Source organism: Antedon bifida, chromosome 11 (assembly GCF_963402885.1).
Source record: "Antedon bifida chromosome 11, ecAntBifi1.1, whole genome shotgun sequence".
Lineage (NCBI taxonomy): Eukaryota > Metazoa > Echinodermata > Crinoidea > Comatulida > Antedonidae > Antedon > Antedon bifida.
The window spans coordinates 19,150,967-19,165,697 of record NC_136236.1 but is presented as its reverse complement, the minus strand read 5'-3'; the positions used below and the strand labels follow the sequence as shown (position 1 = coordinate 19,165,697).

Genomic DNA, 14,731 nt, shown 5'->3' with positions numbered 1-14,731 from the left:
TTTTCTATGATTGGCTAAACAATTACCCCCTGCGACGTTTGTTGTGTCCTCTAACATTATGTTATTTTACAAATTTCAAAGAAATGTTTTAATTATTGTATTTTTTAAAAAATAGTAATAAAAAAAACCTTTTAAACAGTATACAGAATTATGAAAATAAAACATTATATTTCAATGAACATTTATTTCTATAAAAACTAAAACCAATTGTTAAATAATTATTACAATTATGCAAGTATAATTGATAGAGGGCGCCAAAGATAAATCAGCATTTAGCATAGATATAATACTAAAACCATAGATAATTTACAGTAAGTATTTATGTACTTATATTATATCTACGGTTTTTAAATAAAATCGAGCAACCAAACAACGCACGTCGTACACATTTTTATTTTATTAAAATTTCTTTCTCTCTAGCTCCTTTGTAATATTTTCTTAAAGTTTTAAATTAAAAATAAAAGTTTAATTATCCCTTAAAAGGTCAACCTTTTTAGACCTCTGGGCCTGACATTTTCAAAGTATAGCTGGTCCTTAATACAGTACTTATAAATTCATATTTCGAAGTATAATAAGTGCATTTTCCGGGGACCTATTATAACAGCTCTATTTTTCAAAAATGTCATAGCTCAGCCCCAACAATGGTGGGCTGGTTCTGGAGACATATTTTGTTTCATATATCAAAGTATAATCCAATTTCCGGAGACCACCTAGCAACTCTATTTTTCAAAATTGTCTTAGCTCCGTCCCAACCATTATGGGCTGATTCTAGACTTATAATTTTGTTTCATATATCAATTTATAAGTGAAATTTACGGGGACCTTAGCAGTTCTGAAGTAATATTCACTTTGAAAAAAAATTGGATTAAAAAAAATGTACGGGTCCGGTTAAAACGGTTGCTGTAAAAATAAAATCCTTGGTAAATTGTAGATCACGGAAGTCAATGAATTCTATACAAAAATAGAAATGTATTACAATACTTGTATATGAATGTGGCGCCCTGGCGCCCTGGCGCTTTTATTCGAGGGGTGTATAATTTATTAAGTAGGATGTTTTATTGGTGTGGCGTCGTTTATTATTCGAATAAATATGGTAATTATTTCAACTTTCAATTCATAGACCTTTCCAACTGTACATACTGACAGTTGATTGTATGGTGGAGTCTCTTAATATCAGTACCGAAGTTATCTAACTTTAGAGTTCAGTAGAATAATAACATAACACCGTCAGTCCTTTAAGTTTGTACTTTAAATATATATTATTAAGTAAAAACAATATGTAGGCCTACAGTATTTGAAATAATATTATTTTCAATTATTATTTACTATTATAATTTGTATAGTCAGCATATAAATGTATAAAACATAATGGCACAATAGAATAACACAGTACAGTACTTCTGTTTCATTTAATCCTAAATTTTACATGACTGTCTTTCTCTTTCTGTTCATTATCCTTCTTAAATGAAAAGAGTACTCTAAAAATGTAATCTATTACTTGTATTCAAACCTCATATTTAATTATTATTATTATAAAAACATCTTGACACAGGAGGCCTTATTTGCAATTTTAGCTAATTTGACCTCAAATCAACCATTCGTCAGGTTTGTCAAGACTTTTGTTGTGGCTCTTTACACCATGGAGGAAACTCCTCCATGTTTACACCAATTCGACTATGTATAAACCCTTTTACGCAATTACTTTAGGTTAAACCTATATCCAACTACAATGTTTAACTTGTTAGGCTATAATTATTACTAATATCAAACAGAAATATACATATAATGTGTAATTAGCTAATATTATGATTTACAGTATAAATTGTGAGCTCTTTAATAGGTGGTATACAATCAAGGAGGAAATAATATAGATTTCATCCATAGTATATTATTGGACTCCGATCACCACTTGTTCACCCCTCTTAGTATATGTTATTTTAATTCAGTCTACACAGGATCGGAATGGATACACGGCTTCTGAAACCATATTAAAGGGCGTTTGTTTGTTTGTCATTACTGGAAAGTCTGCCTTTGACTTTCTCAATCTTTGTAATGCATAAAAACACCACAGTTTCATTGACACGCGTATGTCTGTGTTTGCGCGCATCATCCACATGTATGTGAGTGCATATAAAGGTTGTCCGTAAATTACAGAGCCCTAATACTATTCTCGGGGAAACTCCTACTCGACCCGCCTTTAAATGTAATTGTATTGAGCCATACCTTCTCAGTTTAAATGAAAGTAGTGTTAGCCGAATTAAATCCAATCAACTTAATTGGTACTGACTCTCGAAGTTTCTCAGATTTAGTAAGTCCTTCTGTCTTTTTAAGTTGCAGAACATTGTAGCTATAATTTAAATCTAAATTATCATCATCTGAACTGAACATATCAGAATTACTTGAAGTGTCCTGATCAGTTGAGATCATATCACTTGACCAGTCTTGCGTAAAGTTTCTATATATAGGCTTCGTGAAATCAAAGACAGCCCGCCAACCATCTTCAGTGTCATCCTCAGAATCACTGGTATTTACGTCACTAATGTCACCAGACATCAGATCGGGACATTTATTTGGTTCACACTCATTCAATGGTGGGTAAATATTACTTAAGGTAAATTTTTTATTGTGAAAACGATTTGAACGATTTGACGGTAAATAAAATTGTTGATTTGCGACTGAATTTGTTTCTAATTTTCCAAAACCAATTAGGCGTATAGGATTGTCGATGTTGGTGACGATCTGAAGACTTTGAAGATCATGTGCTATACTGCGTACTTCATCTTCGTCTACCTCAGATACAGTAGAATCTGAATCATCACTGGACGAAATATCTTCGCGCAATCGTGAATGAGTTGTATTATGGACAAGAAAGTTATGAATATTGCTTGCTCCAGTCATACATAATTCTTTGTTATCTGAATAATTTGTATAATTTTGCTTTTCGTCACTGTGATCAATCGATGAAGGTAGGGGTACTTGGCGAATTTCATTTTGTTCAGTGACATGGGCATTTTTATTTTTGAAGGAGACTTTAGATGGTATGGTGTCTGTGTTTACTGTGGGCAGTAAAGGAGAACCAGATGTGTTGGCACTGCTTTTATTTCTATACGTATTTTTACTCTTTTGCAACATGCTGCTTGACTTTCCAGATTCCGCACCGGTGGATTCCGACACTATGCTTTTGTTTTTAATAGTTTTCAAAAACTTCGGTTTGCTGATCTTTAATTTTTTTGTCCACTTTTTGCGTTTGACGTTTGGTAATTTCTCTTCTATGGTACTTTCAACAACTGCTTTAGGTGTGTTACTTGATTGAAAAGGCTCACTTTGAGTATTAGGAACTATTTCTGTCGTAGTGTTTGTGCATGGTAATGGCAAGCTTGTATCCATCCAAAGTAAACGGACCACCGGAGATGGCGTAATAATTTCCACCAATTTCAGTTCATTTATGGTGGCTAATCGCCCGGCCTCTGCAATTCGTCTGAATTCTTCGTCTGAATAATAATCTGTTGAAATCATTGTAGAATCAGATGAGCTTATCGAAGACGTTTCCTCATTTGCATATTTCAAACTGTCGATATATGATTGGAATGGAATAGTAAGATCACAAGTGGCACTGGTAGATCCACTATCTGATTCGGTATCTGTCAAATTTTCGTTGTCCAAAACATTATCAGGTTTGTTAGCGTCGTGTCTATTCTTTTTGTCGTCCAGTTTTTCATTATTTTTATTGGTGGCATATGATGCAATGTTTCGTAGTTTAGACAGTATTGCGTTTGGTTTGTTGTTACTGTGTTTCGTGTTCTTTCTTTGTGGTTTTAAGTTTACGATGGAGCTACATTCTATATCTTGAGCTTGGTAGGCATACATAGGTCTTTCTGACACACGTTGAGGCCAACTGTAGCGACACCTTTCTGTACGGCATACGCATCGTAGTTCAAGATCCTTGAATATATTGTTAAACGACAGCAATCTAGGCCTTTCTTGATTTTGAATAACATCTGATGAATACAAATCCCCTATTACCAAATCGACTTCATTGGTTACTGATGAATCAGAATTGATTTCAGAATCAGAACTGGAGGTGGTTGGTATTGGACGCGGCATGTCGAAGGTCTGTGAATATGAGGTACCTGGAAATATTCAACAATAAGAAATGATATTTAACAATAACATCGTAAACATAACTGTACAGTCTAACAAAACGTTTTATCATTGCTATTTGCACCACTCCCTTCAACTTGATAGAATTCTTTAGGGGTTGTACAAATTATGAGGTTGGTTTTACTATAGCCTCTTCCTTATGAACTCATGTTCAGAAAAATACTACAGGATTCAGAAAAGAAGCTGCTATCATAACATTATCCAAATGAGGATGCTTCATTTTAAGGGTTTCCTTAGCACTAGACCCTATACATTGAAAATGAAGAAATTATATAGGCCTACGCCTAATTCTCTTATTGTTGTTTTCGGAATGGTTGCTTACGTAGGCTACTACACTATAGGCTTATTATGAAAAATAAATACACGTAGCCTACAAAACAGCATTTCCTCTGCCAGAGTGTTAACACCAATATTATTGATTAAAATACATTTAAATGGATGATACACCCCTTTAAACTTACTTTTAATTATTTCATCTTTGATTTAAAACCTATATCATAAATAAACAAATAACATGACATAAACACACGTCACAGTAATAATAGTTCATACCGTTCTTAATCGGCCCGGATATCAAGATAGCTCTGTAGCTATTACTTTAGACTCAATGATCTAGGCCTACAAACAGAAAAATAACATTTGTAAACATATGGTACGTACGATACACTATTATAGACTAGGAATTATGTTACTACGACATAATAGACAGATTCATACCTACCAGTGACTGTTGTTCAATATAAAATGCGTGTGCATCCTCCGGGAAGACCTATTTTATAGCACAATGCAATTTCGTCATTGAAATGGATTTTCCATCGACTCGAATCCGGAAATATTACTTATCTTGAATTTGACGTTATATTGTTCTTCAGTGCCCCTTAGTGGTCTTTCTGATCATCAAACGTCAATGTATACATTGTAATCAACGGAAATAATTCAAACAGTAGGCTGAAAGTATTGCACAAGACTACAAAACTACACTATGTTTTCAGCTGTGAGATTATTTCCTTTGCAAAAGCAATTGTGTTCACAATACAATTGGTTTCAGTATGTGGCTAAATGGAGGTGCCAGTCACTCCACGTGCGTTTGTTTTGAAATCGTGGAAAACTGGCGGGATTCCAAACTATTAGCAACAAGGTATCGATGGATGCGTCACCTTTGAGGCCAGTACTTTATTTTGTATAGCCTTGTATCATATAATAAATAGAATATTCTATGCTGGCACAAAATAAGACATTACTAATTCAGAAATAAGCACGTTCTTAGTTAGCCAGGGACGAACTGTTTACCGTTGTAGCTATATAGGCCTACTTTTGGCATATCTGTCACAATGGTTAGAGGTACACTAGTAGTAGTAGCCTACTGGTGAATAATTACAATGGGTCTAACCTTCTTCTTTTTTATAAAATGCCCTTAAAATTCTTAATTAGGTTAATGTAACAATAAATGCCGTAGTAATATATATTTACGTAAAGTGGTGTAGGCCTACAGCCTTAAATCGTAAAACATTTTTTGTAAATTATTTGTTTTAACCAAATGTGCTTCAAAACGAGTGTAGAATCGGAAATCGTAAAATTAACTCAAAACAAATACATAAATACAATTCGGTAGAGCGCTCGCTTTGCATGTGAGAGGTACCGGGATCAATGCCCGGGTCTTCCAATCTATTTTTTTTATTTATAGGTATATTAAAATTTAACATTTAAATTTAAATAATTTCGATTTTTTTAAATATTATTGTGTATTATTCCTAATGTGGAAATACGGAAAGACGCGGCCGAAATTGTTTTCCATTATCAAATTGTTTAAAAGTTGGGGAAATTACTAGAAAAGGCTGACATTAAACACGCCACCTTGTTGAATTTTTGATGTTGTTAATCTTTTACATTATATTATCCTAAATTAACTTGACTCTAAATATCTCTCTTTCAAAATAAAAGAAAAACATTTTGTATTTATTAAAAAAAAAAATCCATACAGATTCGAACCTCAGTTAGTATAGCTGAGAGAATCCAAACAATAGTTACTAGAGCACTACACGTTATGCCACAATGTACACGAGTAATGAAAGGTGACAATAGTATAGTCTTATACGCGCTTCATATTACGTCATTCTAATCGTTACGTCATAGTTTAGAGTTTGACTTTTCGAATTTTAAAATTTTTAACACGCGTGCGCGCGTAATTTTGTGTACAAACCCGCCATTTTCAATCCGTAGAAATGTGACCCTTGATATAAATTATCATTTTCTTAAGTTTCAATAACAAATGTCTTTTGGTTCTGAATTTAAGATAATTTTTTTAAAATCGTATAATCATGCGTATGTTACGCTGCGCAACTTGGACAGCACCGAAAACCTTATTATGACATCTTCAGATAGAGGTCAATCGTCTGATACAGTTATTCAATGTTATGTTGAGAGAAAGAAATTCGTGGAAAGAAAGAAGAATAAGAAAGAAAAAGATCCTGACAATAACAAGCGGTTATCCGCCAAGTGCGGATAACCAATTACGAACTCACTCCATACAACAGTTCATTGTGAGCTCATCACATTAGACCTACATGGAATTAGATTTTTCGACTGGGGGACTAGCTCAAATGGTAGAGCGCTCGCTTAGCATGTGAGAGGTACCGGGATCAATGCCCGGGTCTTCCAATCTTTTTTTAAAATTTATAGGTATATTAAAATTTAACATTTAAATTTAAATAATTTCGATTTTTTTAAATATTAATGTGTATTATTCCTAATATGGAAATACGGAAAGACGTGGCCGAAATTGTTTTCCATTATCAAATTGTTTAAAAGTTGGTGAAATTATTAGAAAAGGCTGACATTAAACACGCCACCCTGTTGAATTTTTATGTTGTTAATCTTTTACATAATATTATCCTAAATTAACTTGACTCTCTAAATATCTGTCTTTGAAAAAAAAAAAAAAACATTTGATATTTATTTTTAAAAAAATGAAATCCGTAGAGATTCGAACCCCAGCTAGCAGAGCTGAGAGAATTCAAACGATAGTTAGTAGAGCACTACCCGTTATGCCATAATGTTCACGAGTAATGAAAGTTGACAATAGTATAGTCTTATACGCGCTTCATATTACGTCATTCTAATCGTTACGTCATAAATTTGCATATTCATGACGTCATTTTGAGGAAACGAATATAGTTTTAACCTTGCTATTAACCGGAGGGCCGGATAGCTCAGTCGGTAGAGCGTCGTGGAACACGATTATCGTGGGTTCAAACCCCATGCCGGTCGGTGGAAAAGAGTTAAAGCTATGCGAGCTTCTGTGTTTGGGGTTCACAGATTTAAACGTCCCCCTTTCCACCACACATCATGAGGCAATAACATCAAAGCATTTGATGTGTGGTACCCCCAAGGCTGTGAGAGAGCCTTACCGTGCTAGAGGCAAGGGAGCACACCATCATTTTTTTTGGCTTCCCACCTCTTTCTGATCTTGTAAATTTTATGTTTGGCGCCCTCAATTTTAAGAACACCTAAAATTAAGAACAAATAAATATAAATGTGTAAAGATGCCCTAGCCTGGCTAGTGTATTAGCCTATCTCTATTTATTTAAATACATATGCATTATTGTAATAAATAATTTCACAGTTTGTGTGTGAATTTTTAACTTTAAACAAACGAAAATTATTTCAAACCATGTACTACATTTTACTGTGTTTGAGCATGAATAAATGATATTGAATTAAGTGAATAATTGATAATGAGAAATCAAAACAACTGATACATTAAATGATGAACAATAGCAGCCTGAACAAGCCTGGCCATCCATCCAACCAACCCATTGTTTGCGACCCCCATACAAATATTGAAAAGTTGGTATGCCGTGCGTTATTATGCAAATGAGTTGGTGCAGGTGTAGTGGGGAAGATGGTATTGTTAGTCATTGCGGTCAACACACCACACTGTTGAATGTTGATGTTGTTAATCTTTACATTAGAAGATTATTCAAATCATGTAAAAAAAAACAATTTCTCCGAGCGGGAACCTAGCATGCAGATCCCCTCATTTAGTTTGAAAGTAATCTCGAAAAGAAGTCCATCTGGAAAAGAAGCCCACCCAAGAGTACTAAAAAATTAAGGAGCACATTTGGCTTCAATTGGCCTTAATGCTGAGGCAGGGAGAGCATACCATAACATCTTTTATTTTTCTGTGGCTTTCGCCACCCGATTTTTGATGTTGTAAATGTTATGTGTAGCACAAAAATCAAAATTTAACAGTGTGGCAGGTTGACCGCGAATGACTAACAATACCATCTTTCCCACTACACCTGCACAAACTCATTTGCATAACAATGCAGACATACCACAAACTACGATGAGATATAAATTCTTTTCTAAACACGTAACGAAGAGAATTATAATTCCATTTTTCTGACATTAAATTGTTAGTCAACACGCCACCCTGTTGAATTTTGATGTTGTTAATATTTTACATTATATTATCCTAAATTAACTTGACTCTCTAAATATCTTTCTTTCAAAATAAAAGAAAAACATTTTATATTTATTTTAAAAAATAAATCCATACACATTCGAACCCCAGTTAGTATAGCTGAGAGAATCCAAACGATAGTTAGTAGAGCACTACACGTTATGCCATAATGTACACGAGTAATGAAAGGTGACAATAGTATAGTCTTATACGCGCTTCATATACGTCATTCTAATCGTTACATCATAGTTTAGAATTTGACTTTTCGAATTTTAAAATTTTAAACACGCGTGCGCGCGTAATTTTGTGTATAAACCCGCCATTTTCACTCCGTAGAAATGTGACCCTTGATATAAATTATCATTTTCTTAAGTTTCAATAACAAATGTCTTTTGGTTCTGAATTTAAGATAATTTTTTAAAAATCGTATAATCATGCGTATGTTACGCTGCGCAACTTGGACAGCACCGAAAACCTTATTATGACATCTTCAGATAGAGGTCAATTTTCTGATATAGTTATTCAATGTTATGTGTAGAGAAAGAAATTCGTGGAAAGAAAGAAGAATAAGAAAGAAAAGGATCCTGACAATAATTACAAGCGGTTATCCGCCAAGTGCGGATAACCAATTACGAACTCACTCCATACAACAGTTCATTGTGAGCTCATCACATTAGACCTACATGGAATTAGATTTTTCGACTGGGGGACTAGCTCAAATGGTAGAGCGCTCGCTTAGCATGTGAGAGGTACCGGGATCAATGCCCGGGTCTTCCAATCTTGTTTTAAAATTTATGATATTAAAATTTAACATTTAAATTTAAATAATTTCGATTTTTTTAAATATTAATGTGTATTATTCCTAATGTGGAAATACGGAAATTGTTTTCCATTATCAAATTGTTTAAAAGTTGGTGAAATTATTAGAAAAGGCTGACATTAAACACGCCACCCTGTTGAATTTTTATGTTGTTAATCTTTTACATAATATTATCCTAAATTAACTTGACTCTCTAAATATCTCTCTTTGAAAAAAAAAAAAACATTTGATATTTATTTTTTAAAAAATGAAATCCGTAGAGATTCGAACCCCAGCTAGCAGAGCTGAGAGAATTCAAACGATAGTTAGTAGAGCACTACCCGTTATGCCATAATGTTCACGAGTAATGAAAGTTGACAATAGTATAGTCTTATACGCGCTTCATATTACGTCATTCTAATCGTTACGTCATAAATTTGCATATTCATGACGTCATTTTGAGGAAACGAATATAGTTTTAACCTTGCTATTAACCGGAGGGCCGGATAGCTTAGTCGGTAGAGCGTCGTGGAACACGATTATCGTGGGTTCAAACCCCATGCCGGTCGGTGGAAAAGAGTTAAAGCTATGCGAGCTTCTGTGTTTGGGGTTCACAGATTTAAACGTCCCCCTTTCCACCACACATCATGAGGCAATAACATCAAAGCATCTGATGTGTGGTACCCCCAAGGCTGTGAGAGAGCCTTACCGTGCTAGAGGCAAGGGAGCACACCATCATTTTTTTTGGCTTCCCACCTCTTTCTGATCTTGTAAATTTTATGTTTGGCGCCCTCAATTTTAAGAACACCTAAAATTAAGAACAAATAAATATAAATGTGTAAAGATGCCCTAGCCTGGCTAGTGTATTAGCCTATCTCTATTTATTTAAATACATATGCATTATTGTAATAAATAATTTCACAGTTTGTGTGTGAATTTTTAACTTTAAACAAACGAAAATTATTTCAAACCATGTACTACATTTTACTGTGTTTGAGCATAAATTAGGCCTAAATGAAATGAAATCAACTGATACATTAAATGATGAACAATAGCAGCCTGAACAAGCCTGGCCATCCATCCAACCCACCCATTGATTGCGACCCCCATACAAATATTGAACAGTTGGTATGCCGTGCGTTATTATGCAAATGAGTTGGTGCAGTGGGGAAGATGGTATTGTTAGTCATTGCGGTCAACACGCCACACTGTTGAATGTTGATGTTGTTAATCTTTACATTAGAAGATTATTCAAATCATGTAAAAAAAACAATTTCTCCGAGCGGGAACCTAGCATGCAGATCCCCTCATTTAGTTTGAAAGTAATCTCGAAAAGAAGTCCATCTGGAAAAGAAGCCCACCCAAGAGTACTAAAAAATTAAGGAGCACATTTGGCTTCAATTGGCCTTAATGCTGAGGCAGGGAGAGCATACCATAACATCTTTTATTTTTCTGTGGCTTTCGCCACCCGATTTTTGATGTTGTAAATTGTTATGTTTAGCACAAAAATCAAATTTAACAGTGTGGCGTGTTGACCGCGAATGACTAACAATACCATCTTTCCCACTACACCTGCACAAACTCATTTGCATAACAACGCAGACATACCACAAACTACGATGAGATATAAATTCTTTTCTAAAAACGTAACGAAGAGAATTATAATTCCATTTTTCTGACATTAAATTGTTAGTCAACACGCCACCCTGTTGAATTTTGATGTTGTTAATATTTTACATTATATTATCCTAAATTAACTTGACTCTCTAAATATCTTTCTTTCAAAATAAAAGAAAAACATTTTATATTTATTTAAAAAAATAAATCCATACACATTCGAACCCCAGTTAGTATAGCTGAGAGAATCCAAACGATAGTTAGTAGAGCACTACACGTTATGCCATAATGTTCACGAGTAATGAAAGGTGACAATAGTATAGTCTTATAAATTTGGTCCACTTGAGCACAATGTATTAAAGATGTATTGTCCCCCAAAAACTTGAAAAATAAAGATTAATTAAATCAGACTTTGAATATGTTATTTTGTAGTTTTAATGTTAATCACTTCCGTAGAAAAAACAAATTATTTTAACTTATAAAATGACAAAATATATGTCCACCAAAAACCATTGGCTGGCAGCCAATTTGACCATTCTTTGCTTTCAATTAAAGTTTTTTTCAGGTAAATACATCTTTTTTCGATCCAATTTTTGGTCAAAGTGGATAACTATTATGTTACATTAAAATGGCATATTCAACAAAAATTGTGTTAAGAATTATATTTTCAGGGGGACAATACATCTTTAACATATGAAAATATATTTTAAAAAAAAAATATCGAATCGTCTCATGGTCGAATCGTCCCGGATTCGGACGAGCACACGATGCGGAGCCGACACCGAGGACACACATGCAGCAGCAGCCACTCTCGCGCATGCACACCACACTACGGGGTGCAGTTTGAAACACCATTTAAAACATAGGCTTTACGTGAGACACCCAAGACCTCGGCACAACGATCATTGTGTGACACAGAAATGATTCTGTGTCTCTCTATATTATGATTTATGTCCACACAGAATTAATTCTGTCCATATATAATGAATTATCTGCGTACACAATTAATTATTTCGACACAGAACACAGACTTAATTTTGTCGATATAAAATGAATTCAAGTCCACGATAAGCAATAATGTATTTTTTAGAACAGAATTAATTATGTAGTACATAATATACTATTAACACCTAATTATTTCTGTACCGTCTGTAACAATTATGTATGAGAAGAGTTAATTAAGTCCCTGACCATCTCTGTATATTTTACATTATGGTTTGTTGATAGCGTTATGTGTCCGAATTGAATTCCGTCACATAATTTAGTGTACCAAACTGCGCCCCGTACATCTCCATTCTTTCAATGAACAAAAATGGCGTTTTAAAAAACTACTAGCTAGGCCTAGCCAGCAAGCTTGATGGTATAAAAGGAAGGAAGCTTAAATTGTAAGATTCAGATATTATAAAAAAACTATGGCAAATGTTTTTGATAGGCTAGTAAGTAAACATTTGAAAAGTGACCTCAGTAAAGATTCACAGAATATTGAGAGTGGTGAAAATTTCGAAAGAGGTTCTGCACATGATTTGATCGCGGGAGATGTCGATGGCAAAACCTGCTGCAACAGAAAGACAGGGGATAGGCCTATCGCCACTTCCTTGATTGATAGGCCTAGGACTAAATTTTTGCTGCCTAGGTCTATAAGTATAAATTGTGATGAAACTCCCAGATCGTGTTGTGAATCAACAGAAATCGAAAATGCTAACGTTCAAAATTTAAACATGGAGACCAACCAAATTAGGACAAATGCCTCTGCTGAACCTGAGTCTGACTCAACTTTTTCAAGAAAATCGCCTTCCTTTGATGCAACTGGATCCGGAAGCGATGTTGAAGTTGTTTCAGTTAAAAAGAGAACATTGACTACAAAACTATTGGAAAATGTAAAAAAACGACAACCTTATGCACCTTTGAAAAAACCTTTTGTTATTCCACGCAAACAAAAAAATGACAAGGGTAAGTTTAGTATGAACACATTTTATTTTATTATTATGTATTTACGTTGTTTGTGAGTGAGTGAGATGCTGTAAAGTTGTTGTAAAGGTTTTGGCCGATTGATACTGAAAGGAAGTAAACTTAATTCTTTTGATCTTTATGCACTTGTCAAAGTATGACCCACTATACGACCCCCGAGAGGGGTGCGTCATTTACACAAAATTATTGACGCAGGCGTGCGTCAAAAAACCTAGATGGTACGTCAAATCAATGACCAATGGTGTGTCAATGTCTGTCACTTTTACCACCCAAAATATCATAAAAAACATGGTCACAGTGCGTCAAAATGGGTGCGTCATGGTCACCAAAAGGTAAGTCACATAGCCACATGCATATCTTGCTAGATACACAGAGTTATTTTGCGCATGCGTAAGAATCACACAAGTCGTCGATCACCGTCGCCCCTCTCTCTCCCGCGAGTGATGTTTATTATATTATTGAAACATTAATTTTATTTTGTTGTTATAATTAACTATTGGTTGAAATGACAAGCGAAATTGATGAAAATTCTTCCACATTAAAGACACCTTCCCTACAATTTGTAACGTTTTGTAAAAATAATACATAGGTTATATATTACTTTAAAAACATTAAACCAGGTCATTCCTTGTCTTAAATGTACGTTTTATGGTAAATTATGATAAAAAGTGAGAAACAATGCACTACCTAAGTAGCTCGCGGCGAATGACCTCTCGTGGACGGTGTTTAGGCCTAGCCTAGCTAGGCTTAGTTTTGTAGGCCTAGCTGGTAAACATCGGTAACGTACGAACATCGTACGCTAGCTATATACCTAGCCTGACTTGCATAGGTGCTGCATTAATTGTCTTTCTATTTTTGCCAGACTCCGTTGTAGACCACGTAATTTTTCATAGCACACCGTGAAAACATAACCACATCGATTCCTGGCCATAAGGAATATACTCTGAAAAATTGACATAGCTAGATTAAACTGATATCAAGATAATTGATGGACAAAATAGTGCTAAGGAAAGAATAAATAAATAAAGATTCTGACAGAATTAATAAGGTTACATGCATGATAATGCATATAACTGAAATTAATTGATAGAATACATTTTTAACACCATGGATTTGGAATATGGTGCAATTTTATCATGGATTGCTTTATTCAGGCCTATTAATGTTCATTAATAATACTAATACTAATAGTAAAATAAAATAAATGCTTATCAATAAATTGTTTAAACGTTGTTGCATATAAAATAAAAGACACATATTTAGTCTACCTTCCCTGTAAAGTGTAAGACATTAGTTAATAATATGTACTGTTAACATACTGTGTGCTGAATATTATAATCTTAATTTACAAATTGTCATTTTTGAAGGCAAACATCTTTCTCCTAGACCTGTAAAATAAAACAATGTAATTATTTATAATAAATATTCATCGACCAAATAAAAAATATCCACACGGTAAAATAAATAATTTAGATCCCAACATCTTTATAATTTTATCATGACAAAAATAAAATAAAAACTGGAGTAACTACGGCAGGGTTTCCCCTTCTATTGGTGAACTATCACGTTGGTAGTCCAAACATGGAATAATTACGGGGGTTTCCCCCTGGTGAGCTAGCATGTTAGTAGTGCAGCCGCAGAGTAATTACGGCGGGGCTTCCTCTCATGGGAGCGTTGCCGAGATAGTGCAATCTGAGACTACATGGCAGGGCTTCTCCTTA

At 34.3% G+C, this 14,731-nt stretch overlaps 3 protein-coding genes across 6 annotated transcripts in view; 2 read left to right on the top strand and 1 right to left on the bottom strand.

Moving 5' to 3' along the window:
• The window catches only part of LOC144856537 (small ribosomal subunit protein mS25-like), a 125,301-nt gene that overhangs the window by 42,656 nt on the left and 67,914 nt on the right, over positions 1 to 14,731 (top strand). The gene's annotated exons all lie outside the window — the stretch shown is intronic.
• LOC144856515 (uncharacterized) lies at positions 529 to 5,106 on the bottom strand. Its single transcript, XM_078714526.1, has 3 exons — positions 4,883 to 5,106; positions 4,714 to 4,779; positions 529 to 4,130 (listed from the first exon to the last, which is right to left on the bottom strand). The coding sequence occupies exon 3, from the start codon at positions 4,102 to 4,104 to the stop codon at positions 2,233 to 2,235; it is 1,872 nt and encodes a 623-aa protein (XP_078570652.1). The 5' UTR covers positions 4,105 to 4,130; positions 4,714 to 4,779; positions 4,883 to 5,106; the 3' UTR covers positions 529 to 2,232.
• Positions 12,371 to 14,731, top strand: part of LOC144856508 (uncharacterized) — a 31,944-nt gene continuing 29,583 nt past the window's right edge. For all 4 annotated transcript variants that reach the window (XM_078714514.1, XM_078714516.1, XM_078714515.1 and 1 more), the window contains exon 1: positions 12,371 to 12,992. In XM_078714514.1, coding sequence (XP_078570640.1) covers positions 12,455 to 12,992 — 538 coding nt within the window. In that variant the 5' untranslated portion in view covers positions 12,371 to 12,454. The remainder of the gene's footprint in view (positions 12,993 to 14,731) is intronic.

Excerpts from the sequence above, each read along its gene's own strand:
- LOC144856515 (XM_078714526.1), bottom strand. The coding sequence starts at position 4,104 with ATGCCGCGTCCAATACCAACCACCTCCAGTTCTGATTCTGAAATCAAT.